This window comes from Bubalus kerabau, chromosome 1, assembly GCF_029407905.1.
Source record: "Bubalus kerabau isolate K-KA32 ecotype Philippines breed swamp buffalo chromosome 1, PCC_UOA_SB_1v2, whole genome shotgun sequence".
In the NCBI taxonomy this organism is placed as follows: domain Eukaryota; kingdom Metazoa; phylum Chordata; class Mammalia; order Artiodactyla; family Bovidae; genus Bubalus; species Bubalus kerabau.
Genome location: NC_073624.1, coordinates 191,581,183 through 191,605,613, shown reverse-complemented (window position 1 = coordinate 191,605,613; position 24,431 = coordinate 191,581,183). Strand labels below are relative to the sequence as shown.

Below are 24,431 nucleotides of genomic sequence, written 5' to 3'. Positions count from 1 at the left end.
ACCAGGCTTCAGCAATACATGAACCATGAACTTCCAGATGTTCAAGCTAGTTTTAGAAAAGGTAGAGGAACTGGAGATCAAATTGCCAATATCTCCTGGATCACTGAAAAAGCAAGAGAGTTCGAGAAAAACATCTATTTCTGCTTAGACTATGCCAAAGTCTTTGACTGTGGATCACAACAAATTGTGGAAAATTCTTCAAGAGATGGGAACACCAGACCACCTGACCTGCCTCCTGCAAAACCTGTGTGCAGGTCAAGAAGCAAGAGTTAGAACCGGACATGGAACAACAGACTGGTTCCAAACAGGAAAAGGAGTATATCAAGGCTGTATATTGTCACCCTGCTTATTTAACCTATATGCAGAGTACATCATGAGAAATGCTGGGCTGGATGAAGCACAAGCTGGAATCAAGATTGCCAGGAGAAATATCAATAACCTCAGATATGCAGATGACACCACCCTTACGGCAGAAAGTGAAGAAGAAATAAAGAGTCTCTTGATAAAAGTGAAAGAGGAAAGTGAAAACGTTGGCTTAAAGCTCAGCATTCAGAAAACTAAGATCATGGCATCCGGTCCAATCACTTCATGGCAAATAGATGGGAAAACAGTGGAAACAGTGGCTGACTTTATTTGGGGGGGGCTCCAAAATCACTGCAGATGGTGACTGCAGCCATGAAATTAAAAGAGATTTACTCCTTAGAAGAAAAGTTATGACCAACCTAGACAGCATATTAAAAAGCAGAGACATTACTTTGTCAACAAAGGTCCATCTAGTCAAGGCTATGGTTTTTCCAGTAGTCATGTAGGGATGTGAGAGTTGGACTATAAAGAAAGCTGAGCTCCGAAGAATTGATGCTTTTGAACTGTGGTGTTGGAGAAGACTCTTGAGAGTCCCTTGGACTGCAAGGAGATCCAACCAGTCCATCCTAAAGGAGATCAGTCCTGGGTGTTCACTGGAAGGACTGATGTTGAAGCTGAAACTTAATACTTTGGCCACCTGCTGTGAAAAGCTGACTCATTGGAAAAGACCCTGATGCTGGAAAAGATTGAAGGCAGGAGGAGAAGGGGACGACAGAGGATGAGATGGTTGGATGGCATCACCAACTCAATGGACATGAGTTTGGGTCAACTCTGGGAGTTGGTGATGGACAGGGAGGCCTGGCTTGCTGCGGTTCATGGGGTTGCAAAGAGTTGGACACAACTGAGTGACTGAACGGAATGAACAGTTTGACACAGAAAGGCAGAAAGTGAAAGTGAAACTGAAGGTGCTCAGTCCTGTCTGACTCTTTGAGACCCCGTGGACTGCAGCCTGCCAGGCTCCTCTGTCCATGGGAGTCTCCAGGCAAGAATACTGGAGTCGGTTGCCATTTCCTTCTCCAGGGCATCTTCCCAACCCAGGGATTGAACCTGGGTCTCCTGCATTGCAGGCAGATGCTTTATCCTCTGAGCCACCAGGGAAGCCCAGAAAGGCAGAGTATACTCTACTCAGAAAGGCAGAGTATATTGTTATTAAAAATCAGCAATTCACTGATTAATTACTTCAATGCTTTACTCTATTCATTTCCATAAAACAGCTAACTGGCACTGATACTGCTATTTCATTAGAGGTAGACTGATTTGCACATTAGCAGGAAGAAAAAAAGCCTATGACTTCTATGTTTCATTGAGTATTTCCAGGCAAAGTTCAGTCCATAATACTGAGCAGACATTTCATTAATGACTAAGTGCAGTTGTATACTTATTTTAACTAAGATTTCAAAATAATTAAATACAAATAAAAATGAAAATTCTAGAATACAGAATATTATATTCAAACATTAAAGATCCTATAATGTTCAAAAAGCTTAGAAGGGAACATGTTTTAAGTATTTTTACTATCCTCCTTATCACCGTTGACTTGTTTCTTTTCTATTACCAAAAAAAAGAGCTCAAATAGATTTTTACAACAAAACTCACCAAAAATGTTGGTCTTTACAGTAAGTGCAAGATGAGTATTATTCCTCAAAATTTCAAGGGCCTTCACCAACGTTATATTCTCAAAATTTTGTCCATTTACTTCCATTATCTTGAAGAAAGTATTCAAAAAATAGAAAGACAGAAACAGTATTAGTTATTTCTGCAGCCTTAAGTTTAATGGGTAAAAAAATAAAACTTAAATAAAATGTACCTATATGTGAACAACAATTATCTGTGAGAAGTGGAATTATTGTCTAATAGCTTTTCTCTATATTGTGGCATTTTCCTAAATCTCTACTATAAACATTTTTTTCAGTTCATTTCCTCTGGGATAATACCAGAAAAAAATTTAAAACATAATGTTTTATATATGAAGGGAAAATTTCAATTGTGTCAGATCATCTCATAAAAATTATCACCTGTGTGTGTACACAAATTTTAGTGAAGTATTCTAAATGCAAATTTATTGCATTTAAAAAAGAGGTAAGTTCATTTAAAAGTGGTATTCTAATTACAGCTAATATCATTTCCTGCTCTGACTGAATCAGGCAGTCAAAAAGCAACAAGCACAACTGTTATGGGCTCTTGTTCCATCTGACATTGCTGAGCATTCATATCAGGGCTTCACAAATCTGGCTGTACCTCAGAATCATCAGGAGTTTATTCAAAAAGTACTGATTCCAAGGAAAAAGGATAAAGAGACAAGACATGATGAGGGAAAAAAAAGGCAGCACAGAGGATCGATCTTGAGGGCTGACACAGAGATTTCAAAAGGATAAAAAAGAGTGAGAAAAAAAAATATTAGGAAAAGAAAAAGAAAAAAAAAAATCACAGAAGTTAAATTTCCGGAGTTTAAAAAAGTCTTCAGTCTACATACTGTCATGGATCATCTAATATCAGGCAATAAAATAAAAAGATCTATTTTTTAACAGATCACTTGAATATTCTGAATTCCAGGGACTTAGAATAAAGACTCTATAAGCATCACTCTTGGGGATTTGTGCAGGTGGCCAAAGGCACTTAAAAAAGAAATAGAATGGCTTAGACTTCTTTGGGACCATATTAAGATGATGTGATACCTTTCTGTGACATCAATGTTCTGAGAGAAAAATAAAAATGACTGTGATCAAAGATTTTTATACTTCATTGAACAAAGATATCATTAGACATGTAAGGGACACAAAGCTAGAGTACTCATTCGCCCTTTCTGAAAGAAATCCTAGAAGAGGTACTAGAAGTACTGGAAGACAACTGTGAAATATATAAAAATAATGGCACCATGTGGCATAGACGAAGTAGAGGTCATCAATGAAAGCAGTAAGCAGGTGCAAAATGATTCTTAGTAATAAGCTTATGAAACTTAATGCAAATGCCAAAGTACTCTTAAAAAAGAATATTCACAATATTAAAAAATGACTTATTGAAAATCTCAGATAATTTCAACCATACTTGGAAGGCCTGAGGGAAGAAGTAAAATAACGATAAATTTCTCTCTCTCAGGAATCAAACTGCTGGAGTATTCTTTTCTTTTTCTTCTATGAAGAATGAGATTCTTAAACATGTTTACCAAAAAATACCTGACCAATAAATATATGACTCCAAATTCTTAGCAACTAGATATTCTTAATGAGTAGTCTGAGTAAAGCCCAGAAATCTCTATTCTAAAAAGCTCCCCTAGAGGAAGAAGAGTATCATTAAAACTTTGTGTCAGTTTCTTTTTTAAAATTATATAATTTATCTTAAATTTTAAAGTATTTTATTATAATATATGATTCACTTATATCAGTTTCTTAACTCCGCGCACTACTGATATTTAGATACTGATATTTGGTCTGGATAACTGCCATGTGGCTCTTTGTCACGGGGTGTTCCTGGCTATTCAGCAGTATCCCTGGCCTCTATCCACTACATGCCAGTAGTAATTCCCAAGTCATGACAATCAAAAATAACTCCAGACATTACCAAATGTCTCCTGGGTGACAAAATTACTGCTGGTTGAAAGCCACTGTTTTGAAGTACAGAACTTTTAATAATGTGAATGCATGCCTGCTTGTTTGATTTATGTCATGGCATGTGGCATGTGGGATCTTAGTTCCCTGACAAGGCACTGAACCTGTGCCCCTTGCAGTGGAAGCACAGACTCTTTTAACCACTGAACCACCAGGGAAGTCCCTGTGAATGCCTTCTTAATTAAAAAACAAAAAACACCATCGTGTGATTACAAGTAAAATAAAGTCACATTCTAAATGAATGCATAAACAAACAAAAATTTTAAGTGGAACAAAGTCAGCTTCCCAAATGATTTAGCTAGATGAGAAACCACTCTGGTGTACATGAGATTTTGAGAGCTTTGTTCAAAATACAGATTCCCAGTCCTTAACTCTGCAGAATGTGATTACTATGATTACTAAGACTGAGGTATTTTTTTTAGTAACAAAGTTGTCAGAATTTCATTTTTGAAAATATATTGTTCTATAGTTTACTAATGCCTCCATGGAGAGAATAAATCCCTATCTACTTACTCCCAGTATCTCCCCTTCCTTTTCCTAATCCTTCAACCAGCTCACTCTACTTAAGGATATATCAAATAGTTTTGTTACCATATGAACATTATTTAAAGCAAAACCATCATTTATGGTAAATCTTTGGCCACTTAATTTTAGAGTGGTATGGAAAAAAATGCTTATTCCTTTAAAACATGCAAGGGTGCTAACTCTCTTACTGATCTTTCTGGAATACTATGAAGTTGCCAAATGACGAGTTTCCTAATACTTGGAGGATGGGCAGGACCATTCAGATTGATAGTGGCCAGACTACCAGGCTGTTTCTGGACATGCTATATCAAATTTTCCATTAAGAGTAATGGATATATGACAAACACATTTTAAAAATAAACCATTTAAAAATACCACCTCTAAAAAAAGGTTTCAAAGGTATTTCCTTAAATTGATCATGCTTACTAGAATATCATCATATGAGAAAAGTAGCACTCCTATTACTTATAAAAAGGCTTTAAATGATTGTTATTTACTTACTTGATCACCACGTTTCAGTCCTGCATCAGCAGCTTTGCTACTAGGTTCTACGCTTTCAACAAAAATACCAAATCCCTTCTCACTTCCTCCACTTAGGCTGAAATGCAGAGGTGACTCCCGGGAAGCTTTCTGCAGCACAACCTGTCTCCACTTAGCCTTTGCAGCACACGCAATATTCAATAACCGGAGATGACCATTCATTTTCTACAAAGTAGAAAGGGGTAACATATATATATAAATGTATATTATCTACTCCTATAGGCTTTAAAAAATATAACCTAAAATTATTACAACTAGAGTAAATAAAGAATATATAAGTATGGGTAAATAAAACTGAAGGAGAGAAACCTTCCACCCTAGGGCACTCTAAAGAATAAGATCCCTTAATATGGTTTTTTAAAATTTCTAGATAATCACAAGTTAGAAAAGATTTCAAAGTGGTGTCTTATTCAGACAGTGATGACAAAAAAATTTCTTCATTTTCTGAATCTAAGTAATAACACATTCTGTATTACCATCATGCTTATCTCCTAGCTATTACATAAAACCAGAATATTTTTAAACTTCTATTTAAAACCTTAAAGGACTTCAACCACCTTCCCAAACATTGTCTGATACTCAGACACATGCAAGTCTCCATCTCTTTCAGAAATATTATTCTTATAATTTAGATTTTCCTATATTATTTTAGATCATTAAACTCAGCAATATTTTAACTTTCAAGTTCTAGTATCAGTTTAATGCATCAGCTGAGAATTCAACTATCCTCAAATAGTGTATTAAATAAGTCTCATGTCCATAACAAAAAGCTAAAGTTTTTCTCAGGGTAGAAACCAAGTTTTACACCTCTTCTGATCCTATATAACAGCTTGGAGTATACAGCAGAATTCAGTAAATATTTGATGACTGACTTGATAACTGGGGGAAAAAAATCCCATGATTACAAGATAGTTTCTATTTTCATAAGTCCCTTGAATATTTACATAGCCAGCAATGGAAGCACCAAATGATGTTGGTGAGCCTCAACAGGCCTCTTAATCAAGTTCCCTGTTCATTCTCCCCATTTTGCATAGAGCAGATGTGCTGCTGAACAGACTACAGGAACCAAGAGGTAAGGAAAGAGACAAAACAATCTGAAATTTGCCCTTTATTCAACTTAATCCACTTCTACTCTGTAATAACAATGGTGCCGTGCCAGGTTTTGTTTGCAGATTCTTATAGTCATAGCTCACTATAACCCTCAAGACAATCCCAACAACCTAGAGGCTACTATATAAAATAAGACAATGGAGGCATATAAGGTTGGACAATCTTTCCAAGTTCACATATCTACCAAGTGGTGAAGTCTGAATGTTGTTAATTCAGGCAATCTAACTCCTGAGCTGCATTATTATTTATTTCCTAAAAATTAAAGTTGCTTGGAACAGACAACTGAGTTGAAGTTCAAAGTTTTTATATCTAATACGAAGAATAAATAGATTTATAAATAGCTACCATGAAAGTTAAGAAGACCTTGAGGGTATTATCTGAGGTGTTGTATATTAAAAACAAATGAAATCACACGCAGAAGGGAGACTTAGAAAGTCTAATGTAGGTCTGATAAATATGTGTATTTGAACGCCTAATACACATGAAGTGAAGACTGGAAGAAGCATGATCTTTGTTTGGGTTGAAGCAGCAGAGGATGAGCCCAAGTCTAGAATACAGATTTGAAAGTTCTCAGAACACAGGAAAAGATGAAAGCTATTCTGAGTTGCAATTCTTCAGCAGGGGGACAGAAGAGATTGGTAAGAATCCCCAAACCCTGAAGAAGATAAAATTTCTGAGCCTTACTGTATCTTCCAGATTTTTTTCAAATTCCTCTAGAAATCGAGTCATAGCAGGATCACCTTCAAAATCATTGAAATGATTATTTACCCATAATAATACAATCCGTGTTACCTGTGGAAACATGGAAGAGGCAGCATAGGATTATATGAGAGGAATTCTTCCTGTAAAAATAAAGCCCTAAAAGCAAGTCCTAAACTGAGGAACAACTGAGCTTTTTATGGCTAAGCCCTTTGCACACCCTCTCACACATGAAAGGCTCATTCTAAGAGAGAGGAACATTTAGTTTGAGCTTTTCCTTCCTTATATAACAGAGAGAACCAAGCCTCTGCTTTCACTGAGAAGACAAGCCTGTATACTAACATGTAAGTAGTACATGGGAAGTGTATTTTGAACAGTATCTTAAAATGCAAACTTCTAAGGGCAGGCAAATGTCAAGTATTTCTTTAGCTGAGACCATTTTGCCAAAATGGTAACAAAAATCTGAAACCTCCTTCGTAAACACTATAATTTTCAAAGTTGTGAGTTAATTTATTACTTTGTTAACCTGTGCTACAGATTAACAAAAAAGTTAAAAACAGACAAATGGATGTTCAATTAAATGTGCCTACAGTGAACTCTACTCAATGCCCTGTGGTGACCTAATATTGGAAGGAAATCTAAAAAAGGGGGAGATACATGTATACTTATGTCTGATTCACTTTGTTGAATCAGTACAGCAGAAACTAATACAACACTATCAGGCAACTATAGTCCAATAAATATTAAAAAAAATTAAGAATATTAAGAAACATTCTGAACATTAAGAAAACACACAGAAGCTGAGATAAATAAATATTTCTAAAGAAATAAACCAGAGATTTTTCCAAAATCTAAATTAAAAAAAAAGTGCCTAATAATACAAATAATTTAAGTCATATCCTTTAAAATTGTGGTAAAATAACACATAAAATCCACTATTTTAACCATTTTAAAGTGTACAATCCAGTGGCATTTAGCCCATTCTCAATTGTGTACAGTCATCCCCAAGCTACCTAGTCCCAGAGCACTATCACCACCACAAAAGAAAATCCCATTCCCAATAAGTAGTCACCTACCATTCTTCCCTCTTTCTAGCCCAGAACAGCTTCTATTTGCTTTTCTGCCTCTCTGATTTGTCATACAACATGTGATCTTTCATGACTGGCTTGTTAGACTTAGTACATTTTCAAGGCTTATAACATGTTGCTGCTGCTGCGTTGTTTCAGTCATGTCCGACTCTGTGCGTCCCCATAGATGGCAGTCCACCAGGCTCCCCCATGCCTGGGATTCTCCAGGCAAGAACACTGGAGTGGGCTGCCATTTCCTTCTCCAATGCATGAAAGTGAAAAGGGCAGCATGTATCAACATTTCTTTTTTTTTTTTTAATGGTGGTGGTTTAGTTGCTCTGTGTCCAACTCTTGGCGACCCCATGGACTACAGCCCACCAGGCTCCTCTGTCCATGGGATTTTCCAGGCAAGAATACTGGAGTGGGTTGCCATGTCCTTCTCCAGGGAATCTTCCCAACCCAGGGACTGAACCCAGGTCTCTTGCACTGCAGACAGATTCTTTACCAACTTTTTTATAGCTGAATGATATTTCATTATATAGTATGCAATATTTTGCTTATCCATTCATCAGCTGATGGACATTTGAGGTGTTTCCACTTTTGGAGATCATCAATAGTGCTACTATGAACACCTGTTTACAAACTTTTGTTTGCATACTGATTACCTGTTTTGGCTATATACTTCAGGAGTAGAACTACTGGATTACACAGTAATTCTAAGTTTAACTTTTTGAAGAACTGCTGAGCTGTTTTCCATAGCAGCCATGCCATTTTACATTACTACAAGCAATGTATGGGAATTTCATTTCCTCCACATCAACATATTCAAAATCCTTGGTATTTCCTTTTTTAAGTCATCTTAGTAGGTATGAAGCAGAATATCACTGTGGTTTTGATTTGCATTTCCCATGACTAATGACACTGAACACCTATTGCATGTGATTGCTGGCCATTTTTCTCTCTTCTTGGGAGAAATACCTATTTGAGTCCTTTGTCTATTTTTAAATAGTACTGTCTTTTTGTTGTTGAGTTGTAAGAGTTTTTTTATACATTCTGAATACTAGATCCTTGTCAGATATACGATTTGCAAACATATTCTCCTATTCCATATGTTGTTCTGTTTTTCCTGACTGTTCCTCTAATGTGAAAATGTTTTAATTTTGATGAAATTCTATATATCCATTGCTCAAGTCTGTGCTTTGTACTAAAAAAAACTATCGCTTAATCCAAAGTCATTTTTTTGTTTTTTTACTCATTTTCTTTGAAGAATATTATAGTTTTAGCTCTTACATTAAGTCTCTGATCCATTTTGAGTTAACACTGAATATGGTATAAGGTAAAGGTCAAACTTCATCCTTTTACACATGAATATTGAGCTGTCCCTAAGTCATATTTTTGTTCATTCTCTAACATGCCTTTATTTCCTCAGCAATCTAAGTAACTATATATAATTTCAAAAGCAAGGGAAAGGCAAGCCTATAGTTTTGGACACTTACTGTATCTAACTTATTTCCTTTAAAGTATAACTCAGAGCTTCCCAGGTGGTGCTAGTGGTAAAGAACTCACCTGCCAATGCAGGATACAAAAGAGATTAGGGTTTGATACCTGGGTTGGGAAGATTCCCTGGAGGAGGGCATGGCAACCCATTCCAGTATTCTTGCTTGGAGAATCCCATGGACAGAGGAGCCTGGCAGGCTACTGTCCATAGGGTTGCACAGAGTTGGACAAGACTAATGGCACCCCACTCCAGTACTCTTGCCTGGAAAATCCCATGGATGGAGGAGCCTGGTAGGTTGCAGTCCATGGGGTCACTAAGAGTTGGACACGACTTGAGTGACTTCACTTTCTCTTTTCACTTTCATGCACTGGAGAAGGAAATGGCAACCCACTCCAGCATTCTTGCCTGCAGAATCCCACAGATGGGGGAGCCTGGTGGGCTGCCGTCTATGGGGATGCACAAAGTCGGGCATGACTGAAGTGACTTAGCAGCAGCAGCAAAGCGATTTAGCACAAACTAAAATGCAGAAAGATAGGCCAGGCAATTATGGTTCTACTTTTATTTTTCTTAAAATAACTAACTTCCTATTACTGAGGTAGTTTATTGGTAGTTATGCACCAGTAAGCTGAGGTATTACTAGTTTTTCCACAGAAAGTATAAACACTCCATAAAAAAAGTTAAGACAATCTATTTAAACGTTAAATGCAAAACAAACAAACAAAAAAAATCCTCAATGCCACATCTAAATGTGTTACAGCAGTGATAAATTATATAAAGTCTTTAACTCAGAAAAATCAATGTTTTTCTATTTAGATTGTTTCTAAGCCCTCTTGAAAAAACGTACTTGGTGAATATTCTTTCTAAACTTTTAAATGTTTTACTCATCTCCTCTGAAAAAACCAAGTATTTTGATAAAGTGCAAGACTGCTGCTGCTGCTAAGTCACTTCAGTCGTGTCTGACTCTGTGCGACCCCATAGACGGCAGCCTACCAGGCTCCTCCATCCCTGGGATTCTCCAGGCAAGAACACTGGAGTGGGTTGCCATTTCCTTCTCCAATGCATGAAAGTGAAAAGTGAAAGTGAAGTCGCTCAGTCGTGTCCAACTCCTAGGGACCCCATGGACTACAGCCTACCAGGCTCCTCCGTCCATGGGATTTTCCAGGCAAGAGTACTGGAGAGGGTTGCCATTGCCTTCTCTAAAAGTGCAAGACTACTATCCTGCATTTTCTGAATTTATAACTACACCACAGCCTGATTTCAGTTTCTGCCTTTTAGAAAACAAAATAATCTACTTTTTACAAGCTATTTTGTTATAAAAGTAACCAGATATGTCTACTGATTCACTAATTTTTTAGGTGAATTGAATCTTATCAAAATAAGCATTTAATTTGTCAACTGCAAAAGATTTAGGGGGAATATAAGGGTTAAAATCAATTTCATGCCCTTTATAAAACCAACCTTATCCCTTAAGCTGTCAATTTTAAACCATTCCAACAGTTTGGTCCCAACATCCAAAGGACTTGCAAGAAATGTTCTGTAAGTTAATAGGAAATCTTCTATATAAGTTGGGTCCACAATGGAATGCTCTTCTATTAAATGCATGATGAGACGCTCAGGTGTTCCCTAAAAATCAAAACAAAGAAAGAATTAGAAAATAAAAAAGTAGCTCAGGAACCAAATAACTCCTATTGATTACTTCCCTTCGTAGCTCCTCGATTATAAAGTCCTCAAAGTAAAGTTTCATCTTTAAAACTCTCAGCACTGGAAGTAGGTAGTGTCTCTAGGTTGTAGTCCATCATCACGCACAAGTTTAGAGGAAAATAAGGCAGAGGATTGAACATGCACAACAGCATTACCTTGGCTGTAGCTGTTTTATCCGTATTTCAATATAGATATGGGGGGATAATATAATAACTATCTTGAGTAAAGAGAAGGAAGAGGGGCTCCCCTGGTGGTCCAGTGATTAAGAATCGCCTTGCAAAGCAAGGGAAACCGGTTCAATCCCTGGTCTAGGAAGATCCCACATGCCATGTTGCCACTAAGCCTGTGCACCACAACTGCTAACCGTACTCTAGAGCCCGAGAGCCTTAACTACTGAACCCACGCACAGCAACCACTGAAACCTGTGCGCCTACATCCTGTGTTCCACAACAAGAGAAGTCACCGCATAACACTAAGAAGCCTGCACATAACAATGAAGAGTAGTCCCCTACTTCCACAACTAGAGAAAGCCCCTGTGCATCAACAAAGATCTACCACAGGCAAAAAATAAAATAAATAAGAGAAGAAAGAGGTGAGAGTTAAAGAAAATAAATAAATAAATAAAGCTTTCTTCCAAATTTAATCATCCTTAAATTCCCTTCTGTTCCAGGTTATGGGAACAACATAGTTCAAGACAGCTTGTTTTATTACTGTCACTTCTTGGAACAGAGGTTTCCTCTTCTGCAGTTTCTCCATTCCCGTTTGCCAGAGGAACCAGAAGTTCTACAGACACTTTTTACATGCACTCAGAGTTTAACTGCTTGCCTGTTTCTCAATTTATAAAAAGGAATGAAAGTAAAATTTATCTACTGCTCCTCCTTGAATTCCTGAATCACTGTTAAAATTTATTACCCTGCTGCTGCTGCTAAGTTGCTTCCGTTGTGTCCGACTCTGTGCGATCCCATAGACGGCAGCCCATTAGGCTCCCCCGTCCCTGGGATTCTTCAGGCAAGAACACTGGAGTGGGTTGCCATTTCCTTCTCCAATGCTTGAAAGTGAAAAGTGAAAGTGAAGTCGCTCAGTCATGTTCAACTCTTAGCGACCCCATGGACTGCAGCCTACCAGGCTCCTCCGTCCATGGGATTTTCCAGGCAAGAGTACTGGAGTGGGGTGCCATTGCCTTCTCCTAGCAGCATCTTAAAAAATGGGTACACAGAACAAATACAGAAATAAACCAGGTATTAAGCCAAATATAAAAACCAATTGTTGCCCATAATGTCATATTTCAATTTGGTGCATTCATCCTAATGATTTCATTGGCCAGAATTACTGCATGACAAATATACATTAATACTAACAATGTTCTTGTTTAAAAATTTATTACAAGATTAAAAAAGGGTACCCACTGCTAATCAGGTATGTAAATCATTTCTCTAGAAGAAGTCAGAGGAAAGGCTCTTCAAGTTACCTATTTAAGGGACAAGATAATCACAGGTCATTCCTATTCTTCTCCCACCTTCAAAAACACTCTAAGAATTCCAAATTGGGTCTGTCATTCAGGCAAATCACAATTTGACGTCACTCAAATCTGGTTCTCAGATCATACATAGATATGTCAGGGGTGAAAATAATTGACATGTTAAAGAAAAGCCGTTATTTTGATTAGGTAAATCACTGAAGAGGGATATCTGTGGAGATTAGGTTGTATTTTAAAAAGGAGTATTTAATGACAAGTTCCATAATCATGCAGAGGCACTTACCAAACTGCTCACTAGCATCCAATAAGGTGGGATGCTGGGAGACAGGTATGCTGAGTGGGCAGGTGAAGGAGATGGCTAGCTGGTAGAGTTTGGTTACAATGAGCAAGCAAGTAAATATACAGAGCATAACAAGAGCCACTGTTAGATAAGGTTATTTACAATGAGGGAAAGGAAAAGGCTACAAAACTAACTCTGTGGTACAGTACTAGAACTGGGAGTCCTGGTATAAGCTCATGACTGAGACAGATATAAAAAGGAACAGATGTACATGAATTTACAGTAATTAAATACATATTCCTATCTCTCTGAGGAAAGGCTCTAGAAGCAATGACACCTCAGTAGCAGTGAACAGAGTGAGTGCCCTGATTTTTATTTTTATATGTTATTATCTACTAGGAGGATCTAGCGCTCTCTGGAGCAATGCCTGATTTCAAAGCAGGGGTAGGAAAAGTAAAAGATGAGCCTGGAACATCTTGTTTTGCCAGATAACAAGGAAGCTCTCAAAAATGATGGGAACATGTCAGAAGAATACAGGAATCAACAATCTTAAGAGGGTTCCACCATCTAAATCTGGGACAATCAGACAATCAGAACAATGCTGATGGTAAAGAAATACATGAGACCAATATAATCAAAGAGGAGAGAATGCCCCTTCTTGCAGCAGAATGCCAATAAAATAATGGAAATAGAAAATCACCATTTCAGGCAGGAGTAGTCAATCTAAGTGAAGACTGGTGGATAGAGGTCTGCAAGACACACTGACACTATCCCAGAACATCAATGCTTCAAATGCTTATCAATTACAATGGGTAAATGGTGATTTCACAGTAAAGAAACCTGACAGACACCAGGTGTCTGTGGACCAGGTGATTAAGATTAACTTCACTAGTGGTGGCATAGGCGGACATCGTGTGCTCCCTGATAAGATGTACTGAGAAGAGCAGAACATTATTTCTGTGGGGTTCCAGCCAGGAAAGTATAACTTTAGTCTGGGCATGAGGAAACAGCAGACAGATCTAGTCTGGGGGTCATACTGTAGACTATAAGGTGTATATTCATCAAAGTTGCTGAGAATGTGAAAAGGGAATAACTATTCCTGGAGTAGACTTAAGTGACATGACAACTAAATGCAACTGTGTGCCTGGATGTGATTGAGCCAAAAATGAAAAATAGCCATTTGGGGGAGAGTTGGTGAAAATCTAAATGGGGTCTGTGGGCTGAATGGCTTTACTTTATCAATGTTCATTTCCTAACTCGAAGGGTTCCATGGTGTTTATGTAGGAGACTGTTCTTATTTTTAGGAAGTACACAATGAAATATTTTGGAGTAATGAGGCATCACATTTGCAGATTGCTCTCAAAAGATTGAAAAAATACTGATGAAAATGGAGGATATGCAGAGAAATGTTAACAGTGGGGGAATCTGAGTCAGGATACTCTAAACTGTTCTTGCAACTTTTCTGTAAGTTTGAAATTATTAAAAAAAAAAAAAAAAAAGCCTCAACATGAGCCTTCATAAAAAGACAGCCTGTGACGATCCACACATATATTCGAATTTTTTCCTACACAGAAAGCTTACACTCATCAGCTTAGGAAAAGAAAAGGAGTGTTTAGATATAGTCTGACTCTTAAGGAATATCTGATCTGACCAACCAGTCCCTCTTATTGTTAAATAAACGGTTGTACTTATAATGAAAATTAACACATTTAGTTATTTTGCAACCAAGACTAGCTTGAAAAGAAAAAAACCGTCAAGCATTTATTTCCTCTCTTCCAACTATAATTGCTCTATTTTACATCTGTGTGTGCTCAGTCATGTCTGACTCTTTGTGATACACGGACTGTAGCCCGCCAGGCTCCTCTGTCCATGGGATTTTCAAGGCAAGAATACTGGAGTGGGTTGCCATTTCCTTCTCGAGATTCAGATGCCATTAAGACAGGCAGACGGGAGAGTGGAAGGCAAAGATCAGAGGGGAGAGGGAATCAAGAGAAGGGAAAACAACATGAGTATTAATACTTAAGACTCTACAGCATGCTAAGGCTTTTGATTTACCACATTTAGCCCTAATAAAGACCTGCCATAGCATCCCCATTTTCAGATAAGAAAACTGAGGTTCAGAGAGGCTAATGTCTATTTCAATGACACAGAGATCCCATCAGCAGTCTCCATCTTCATCTAGGATTCTTGTACGTTGATGGTTGGTCCTTTCAATTTGTTTTGTTTCTAAATATTGCTATCTTTGATGAAATTAACTTCCATTATTGATGAATCATAAATTTGAGATGGAAAATTTTGACTGGTATATTCTAAGTAATATCCTTTCATACTGACATACATGGCAGTGCCATCCTTAGCCAATAAAATACTGTTAAAAACCAACTAAGAAAATGTCAAAAGGACACATTTATATACACTGGATCCCAAAGTTAGTGAATTATCTTGCACTACTTAATAAGCACTTCAAAGTCTTTTAAACAAGATGACGGTTTTATTGATCAATAAGAATAATAAGTAAAACACACCCACCTTAATTACAATGTGTCCTTTTCTGGTTCCACTTCGATCCAGTTCACGATGCTCATGTACCATAACAATTTCTCCCTCTTCCTCAACTTTATGGGTATTTTTTTCAACATGATTTAAAATTCTCCAATAATCCTGCTGGGCTATGCAGACAAACTGCCCAAGAACAACGTGGGGACAATTAATAAACCTATAATACATAAATATATCACTATGCACCAAGGCAGAGCACAAAGGTAAGAACTCAAGTGACATCAGTTCTTTTTTATTTAGCCCCTTTACTCCTTAACAAAAATCAAAGTAAAAAAAATAAAGCATGCACAAAGAGACCAAAGAAGCTAAATCCATGTGAATTCTGCTCTAAAAGGAGAAGTAAGCATATACTTCTTTCAAAACTGACACCATGCAAAGAAAACATGAAGCAGGAGTAAGTTAGAAACAAACAACTCAGAAGTTCCTATTTCTTCCTCTATTAGAAAAAAAAAAAACAAAAAGGAGACTGAGCTGGCTAACATCACATAGATATTTAACAAACAAACATTTATTGGGTATACTCTCTTTAAAATATGTATAGTTTAATTCCACAAATATTTGCATCAGATATAAAATCTACTTTCCTTTATTAACTGTGAGTTTTTCAAACTTTTAATTCTCAAATCAAGCTATTTTATTTTGAGGAAGGAAAAAGGCTCAGCCATTTAAAAATCAAGAAACAGGAGAACCAAAAAAAAACCCAGAAACAAAAGAACACACACTGCTATATTTAAAATGGATAACCAACAAGGACCTACTGTACAGCACAGGGAACCTGGCTCAATGCTATGTGGCAGCCAGGGAGGGAGTGCAGTTTGAGGGAGAGTAGATGCAATGTTTATGTGTGACTGAAACTATCCTTCGCTGTCTACCTGAAACTATCCTAAATAATCCACTCTACTCCAATATAAAATAAAAAATTAAAAAAAAAAAAAAAAAAGAAACAAGAGAACATTACCAGAGATAGGCTTACCTGACAGTCATCTACTTTAGTCCTAACAACTCCATGCATGTACTGTTTATCCAGAGTGGGTGTGATTCCAAAACTATTTCCCATAAAGAGATTGTCAACTTTTCCATCTGGATGACTGATTTCCACAGTGCCATTTAAAATAACATACCATGAATCAAGCTATAGAGAAGACGACAGGTTTTAAGAATCTTTGAGAAAAGATGATTATATGTCAACTTTGAAAAATAATCAATCAGTACATAGAACTCATATAATTTATAGAAGATCTCATTATATTATTGAATATTCCATCAGATCAGAATATATTACTAAATAACACCCTGTTTCTGTTAAGCAAATGACTACAGTTTATTTTCCTCTTTCTTCTTTTAGTCACCAAATGAAATCAGGGACCCTCATAACTGACCAAAATACTCTAAGACAAAATACTGCTGCTGCTGCTGCTAAGTCACTTTAGTCGTGTCCGACTCTGTGTGACCCCATAGACGGCAGCCCACCAGGACCCCCATCCCTGGGATTCTCCAGGCAAGAACACTGGAGTGGGTTGCCATTTCCTTTGCCAATGCATGAAAGTGAAAAGTGAAAGTGAAGTTGCTCAGTCATGTCCTACTCTAGCGACCCCATGGACTGCAGCCTACCAGGCTCCTCCATCCATAGGATTTTCCAGGCAAGAGTACTGGAGTGGGGTGCCATCGCCTTCTCCGAAGACAAAATAATGTTATGGCTAAGACCACAGTTTAGTTGCTTAGTCTTGTCCAACTCTTTGAGATCCCATGGACTGCAGCATGCAAGGATTCCCTGTCCATCACCAACTCCAGAGCTTGCTCAAACTCATGTCCATTGAGTTGGTGAAGCCATCCAGCCATCTCGTCCTCTGTCGTCCCCTTCTCCTCCTGCCTTCAATCTTTCCCAGCATCAGGGTCTTTTCCGTTGAGTCAACTCTTCACATCAGGTGGCCAAAGTGTTGGAGTTTCAGCTTCAGCATCAGTCCTTCCAATGAATATTCAGGACTGATTTCCGTTAGGACTGACTAGTTTGATCTCCTTGCAGTCCAAGAGACTCTCAAGAGTCTTTTCCAATACCACAGTTTAAAAGCATCAATTCTTGGTGCTCAGCTTTCTTTATAGTCCAATTCTCATATCCATACATGACTACTGAAAAAACCATAGCTTTGACTGATGGACCTTTGTTGGCAAAGTAATGTCTCTGCCTTTAAATATGCTGTCTAGGTTGGTCATAGCTTTTCTTCCAAGGACCAAGCGTCTTTTAATTTCATGGCTGTAGTCACCATCTGCAGTGATTTTAAAAATCACCAAGAAAATAAAGTCTGTCACTGTTTCCATTGTTTCCCCATCTACTTCCCATGAAGTGATGGGACCGGATGCCATGATCTTCATTTTCTGAATGTTGAGCTTTGAGCCAGCTTTTTCACTTTCCTCTTTCACTTTCATCAAGAGGCATTTAGTTCCTCTTCACTTTCTGTTATTAGGGATGTGTCATCCGAGTATCTGAAGTTATTGATACTTCTCCCAGAAATCTTGATTCCAGCTTGTGCTTCATCCAGTCCAGCATTTCACAAGATGTACTCTACATATAAGTTAAATAAGCAGGGTGACAATATGCAGCCTTGACATACTCCTTCCCATTCAGGAACCAGTCTGCTGTTCCACATCCAATTCTAACTTGCTTCTTGACCTGCATACAGATTTCTCTGGAGGCAGGTAAGACGGTCTGGTATTCCCATTTCTTAAAGAATTTTCCTCAGTTTGTTGTGATGTAGACAGTCAAAGGCTTTGGCATAATCAATAAAGCAGAAGTGGATGTTTTTCTGGAACTCTCTAGCTTTTTCGATGATCCAACAGATGTTGGTCATTTGATCTCTAGTTCCTCTGCCTTTTCTAAATCCAGCTTGAACATCTGGAAGTTTGTGGTTCATGAACTGTTGAAGCCTGGCTTGGAGAATTTTGAGCATTACTTTGCTAGCGTGTAAGATGAGTGCTATCGTGTGGTAGTTTGAACATTCTTTGGCATTGCCCTTTTTGGGGATTGGAATGAAAACTGACCTTTTCCAGTTCTGTGGCCACTGCTGAGTTTTCCAGATTTGCTGGCATGTTGAGTGCAGCACTTTCACAGCATCATCTTTTAGGATTTGAAATAGCTCAACTGGAATTCCATCACCTCACTACCTTTGTTCATGGTGATGCTTCCTAAAACCCACTTGACTTTACATTCCAAGATGTCTGGCTCTAGGTGAGTGATCACACCATCGTGGTTATCTGGGACATGAAAATCTTTTTTTGTATAGTTCTTCTGTGTATTCTTGCCACTGCTTCTTAGTATCTCTGTTTCTGTTAGGCCCATACCATTTTTGTCCTTTATTGTGCCCATCTTTGCATGAAATGTTCCCTTGGTATCTCTAATTTTCTTGAAGAGATCTCTAGTCTTTCCCATTCTATTGTTTTCCTCTATTTCTTCGCACTGATCACTGAGGAAGGATTTCTTATTTCTCCCTGCTAATCTATGGAACTCTGCATTCAAACGGGTGTATCTTTCCTTTTCTCCTTTGCTTTTAGCTTCTCTTGACATACTCCTCTGGAAGTAAGGCCACAAACTCTGGGAATGTGAATCCAGAATCTGCCACTGACCAGCTGAATGAGTCTGGGAAAGTTGCTTCAGTTTCTCTACTGCTATAATGGGTGTAACAATATCATCTATCAGAGAACTTTTGTGTCAATTAAAAATGAGTTTATTACAAATCAAGTAATAAATAGCAATAAATTCCAGAGTGGAATAATGTCTGGCACATAGCAAACATTCAAAAGAAATAAAAAAAAAAAAAGGTAGTTACTGATTAAGGAAAACTATTAAAAACCTGAATTTTAAGGTATACCTAAAAATATATCAAAAATTTCTAATGTTAAGAAAATACTGCTCTCAATTTATACCAAAGTATTTAATGCTCTAAAGAGACATATTGTAACGCCTACTGCATATCCATGAAAGACTACTTGTTCTCACTTAATATCCCTTTTATTAGTCTAAACTTTCAACAATTTTAATGTGATTTAAGGAAAATCTGGATTATCAGTTCTTAAGAAGAATCAGTGACAACAAGAAATATTTTTTCAAAACTGTGGGGTTTTGTTATTTCAAATATAAAATATAATTATTGTGAAATTTTACAATTATACAAATTACTTGAGGACAGGGGCTGTGTTGGGTTTTTCCACCACTATCCTCACAGTGTTTAGAATAGTAACTGGCAAAAAGTAGGCACATAACAAAGTTTTGCTGACAGAACTGTAAAAAATTAAAAAACAAAATTTGTGGAAAAGTTATTTAAAATCCTACTGTTTGTATAGTTGTCATTAAAAGTTTAGTATTTTCCTCCCATGTTTATCTTATCTCACACTGCTGAACTATTTATTCTATGCTTTGAAAAAAAATTCAATACGATATTCATTTGTTCAAACTTGTTTTTTTTTTAGTATACCCCATGTGCTAAATGTTTTCTAGGATACAGGGAGAAATCATGTAAATGAAGCTAGAGGTAAGGCCCCACCTTCAAAGATTTCTATCAAAGCAAAGATTTCTATTACAATCATTTGAAAATCTATACGAAATTATAACCTGTGGCCACATACTCATTTAGTTAACCACTGCTTATTTGGGGGATATATTTTGGTTATTTCCAATTTTTAATATTATACATATGTCACAATGAATACCTTTTGCCATAACTCTTGAGTTTTATATTGTCTGGAGGAGAGACGTTCAGAAGGGTAATAACAGATTAGAGACTGTTAAAAGCCCATGTTAAAAATTGCTAAATGATTTTCCAGAAATACTGCTTATATTCCTATTAACAGTATATATGACAGTGTTCATTGACTGATAGCTCACTATCAATTTTTATCAGTTCAATAAGAAAACCGGTGAAGTGCTACCTGATAGCAGTAACACATTTCAATTCCTCTGAATCCTCCCCTCCACCCATCCACAAGTTGCCATCCAAGCATTTTTGAAAACAAAACTGCCACATAAATGCCTCAACTGACAGCAGTTCACTAGGAGGCACAGGTATGAAGACACTTCCTTTGTTTAAAAAGAAAATGGGTAATATAAAAAAGGGATAGGAGATTAAATACTTGATAAACATTTAATAATATCATAAATATACTAATAAAATAATAATAATATCTTCAAGTCTTACAACTTAATTTGAGAAGTTAAAAAACAAATTTGGTCCAATGAATTACTGAACATCTATTTTGTGTAGGGTCCATGGCCAAGAAATCAAAATTAAGATAAAATCAAACAAAATGAAACTTATCTCTTCAGAAATTATAACTACCCCCAAATCAGCATTCATTTAAAAAACTGTATAACTTTTAAGTCAAGATTTATACAAGTTTATGCAAATTAAACATTCTAAAAATTAGCTGCCACAGCAAGTAATGTCTAACAGTTATTTGCTAACCTACCTCTTGCCCATCTTCAAGAATAACAGCTCCAGCCTGCTCTACAACTTCAAAAATCATCACTGAGCAGAGCTCTCTCCTTACAGACATGGTCATATTTGCAAAAGCGGGAAGCTGGTGCATAAACTCCAGCAATTGTTCTGTTAAAAAACAGAAATTCTACTTTAGTGTTCATCAAGGACTACAGTTTAAAGATACAATAAAATCTAGAATCCAATACCCAATTTCCTAATCAACTTATGAATTCATGATGCTTAACTAGAGAAGCCAAGATGCAAGATGACTGTTGCTTAAAAATATCTGGTTAATGGATACATTCTGACTCACACAAAAATACAGCCATAAGAATTCACAACTTCCAGAGAAAACCTGGAAACTACAGGTTCAAATGAGACTGGAGAGTTTAGCTAATTTTCCTTGCAGGAGATGCTATTTCATGGTGGTTAGGTTTAGTGATGTCCTTTGGTCTAATAAATTACTGAAAAGAGCTTTTGTCTGTTTCTTATGGGCTTGAGTTTTAAGTAGTTATTAATAAATGTCAGTAAGTAATTAGGGATAACAAATGTGACTACTACTTTAAGATTTGTCAAAGCAAATACAAGGTAATTGTCTAATTTAACCAAGAAATGTTTGAGTGCCTGAGTCCCTTCTCTTGTATAGATATGAGAGCAATAAAGACAAATATAAGGAAAAAAATACATTTAAGCAGTCAGCTAAAGCTGAAATAGAGGAAAATGATAAGAAGTTATCAACCCACAGATAACTGTAAGTGAACTATATTTCATTTTTTAAATAAACCTTGTAAAAAGTACATAGTGTACAATTCTTTATCACTGAAAATCCACTGTTTCTGTCCAGAAAGCATTCACAACATGAGTCTCAACTGTAGGTTGTGTAACTATACTATATGTTATTAGCATGATAAGGAATGTTTAAACCTATAGATCTTCACTCCCATAGACTATAATAATTACTAGCAGTATTTTCTGATTTGAATCACAGCAATATAACTCTTTTAAAAGAGAAATCTAGGATAAAATCTTAAATGAATCATAATATATAATGATACTAAGTAATCTGTCCTTAAAGATGACATTAGCATCTTTAGTATTATTCAATCTCAAATGTAAAGTACAAGAAATTAAAGAAAAATTCATAAAATTTGAATCAAAAGCTGGAGAGGCAAAACTATAATTTCTTTTTTTTAATAACATTTGAAATCTTTTAAAATTCACAGACACTGGACACTGATGTCCTGTGTTGTAAGTATCTTACGGACATGAAAGGGGAAACCACTTAAATGCAATCAAAGCTTTTGTTTTATAAACTGGGGCAAACAGAATGTGAGGCCTCTCATCACCCAAAGATCATAAGGGTTGATTCAGCTGATCTGGTTGTCCAGGCAAGTGTCCCCTTCCTCCGTCACCGCTTCAGGCATGTGTCCCTCCTGCAGTTGTATACTTAATCAAAGATGACAAGCTGTCCTGATACAGGAGTATCTTGAAGAGAACATTCCCTGACGAAGGGGAACCGTCCTTCGGTTAAGGGTATAGGAGGAGCTGTGTTCCACTGCTAGAACCTCCGAACAAGCTCTCCTATCAGGGCAGCTAGCCTCAAAGATGTCCCTAAACAAATCTGGCCTCTTGATGGTCATGTCTGGATGCAGTCCCCTCCCTTACTGCATGAGGGTTGCTTTGTGTGACAAACATAATTGGGAAGAAACAAAGACGTGTCATTCCTGAGGCCAGATCAAAAAAGACACTGTGGCATCTGCCTTATTCTCCCCTGAATTATTGGCTTTGGGAGAAACCAATTGCCATGTTGTGAGAAATTTTAAGCCATCTCTGGAGTGGCCTGCATGGAGAGGAACCGAGGTTCTATGACCAAAGCCACAGGAGCAGCCACCTTGGAAGTAGATCCTCTAGCTCAACCCAGTGAAGCCTCAGATGACTGTAGTCCCTGCCACATTCTGACTACAACCATATGAGAGAGAATGAGCCAGAATCACTCAGCTAGGCTGCTCCTGAATTCCTGACCCACAAAAAATTTTCAGCGATGTGTCATTCACCAACAGGTAACCATATATAAATTAAACTATAGAATTCCTATTGTGAACAGATGTTATTTCTTACCAATGTCATCATCAGTTTTATCTGCAGGTTCTTTTTCAAGACATTCTCGGACAAGATCCCGCCCCTGCAGAGGATCTGTTCGATCAATGTCTTCATCTTCCTCCTCTTCATCTTCAGAATCAACAGGTCCTTCTGGAAGACGTGTTAAATCAACATCTCCTACCTCACTTTCGGTAGCCTACAGGAAGAAATCTTGATCACTTATCACTTCATGTTATAAAAATTATGTACTACAATCTGAATGAAATAAAACTATCCCTTCCACTAAATATTATCAAGAATTAGGCAACATTGTATGCTGTATCAAAAACAAAATGATGCTTATTAATAAACGGTTCTCTGCCCAAAATACAGGCCATCATTTCACAGTGTGACATCTAAATCGATGTCTAAGCCAGTAAGTATAAAATGGTCAAGAGATTAAAACATCACTAAATGTATTAATACTTTTTTCCAAAAAAAAAACCAAACCACTTATATTCCTTAAAAGTACATTTCTTAAAATATGATGTGAAAAAAAGAGAAAGACAGTTTACTAACAATCATTTTAGGAGCACCTTGTTAGTTTACGTTGGCTATTTTAAATAAGGTTATTATTCTTTCACCACAGGTTTAGAGTCTAGTAGAGTAGGGAGTCACATAAATTAGGAAATAAGTATAAAACAGATAAATAACAGTACTGAAAACTGCTGAAATCCAACAACTATGAAGGACTGAACAAATACTTATCTCTTTCCAATACCTTATTACTTAATCTAACAATAAGCAAAGAAAAGCCAAGGTTACTCTAGGCAATTTTGAAGAAAATAAACTTATACTAACAAGCTGAACTTTGCAAATATACTAGTATCAGATATTTGTAAAAGAATTACCAGATTTTTAAAAAACTGTAAATTTATTTTTATTTTTAAATTTATTTAATTGGAGGCTAATTACTTTACAGTATTGTATTGGTTTTGCCATATATCAACATGAATCTGCCACGGGTGTACAAGTGTTCCCCATCCTGAACCCCCCTCCTACCTCCCTCCCCGTACCATCCCTCTGGGTCATCCCAGTGCACCAGCCCCGAGCATCCTGTATCCTGCATTGAACCTGGACTGGCGATTCATTTCATATATGATATTATACATGTTTCAATGACATTCTCCCAAATCATCCCACCCTCTCCCTCTCCCACAGAGTCCATAAGACAGTTCTATACATCTGTGTCTCTTTTGCTGTCCTGCATACAGGGTTATCATTACCATCTTTCTAAATTCCATATATATGCATTCAGATCAGATCAGATCAGTCGCTCAGTTGTGTCCAACTCTTTGTGACCCCATGAATCGCAGCACGCCAGGCCTCCCTGTCCATCACCAACTCCCGGAGTTCACTCAGACTCACGTCCATCAAGTCAGTGATGCCATCCAGCCATC

At 37.1% G+C, this 24,431-nt stretch overlaps 1 protein-coding gene across 4 annotated transcripts in view; it reads right to left on the bottom strand.

The window, feature by feature from the left end:
* The window catches only part of RAPGEF6 (Rap guanine nucleotide exchange factor 6), a 233,824-nt gene that overhangs the window by 71,857 nt on the left and 137,536 nt on the right, over window positions 1-24,431 (bottom strand). For all 4 annotated transcript variants that reach the window (XM_055548160.1, XM_055548155.1, XM_055548158.1 and 1 more), the window contains exons 8-15: window positions 23,011-23,188; window positions 20,882-21,018; window positions 16,398-16,556; window positions 15,395-15,547; window positions 10,866-11,030; window positions 6,828-6,935; window positions 4,995-5,198; window positions 1,960-2,068 (exon numbers count right to left, since the gene is read on the bottom strand). In XM_055548160.1, the coding sequence (XP_055404135.1) occupies window positions 1,960-2,068; window positions 4,995-5,198; window positions 6,828-6,935; window positions 10,866-11,030; window positions 15,395-15,547; window positions 16,398-16,556; window positions 20,882-21,018; window positions 23,011-23,188 (1,213 nt within the window). The remainder of the gene's footprint in view (window positions 1-1,959; window positions 2,069-4,994; window positions 5,199-6,827; window positions 6,936-10,865; window positions 11,031-15,394; window positions 15,548-16,397; window positions 16,557-20,881; window positions 21,019-23,010; window positions 23,189-24,431) is intronic.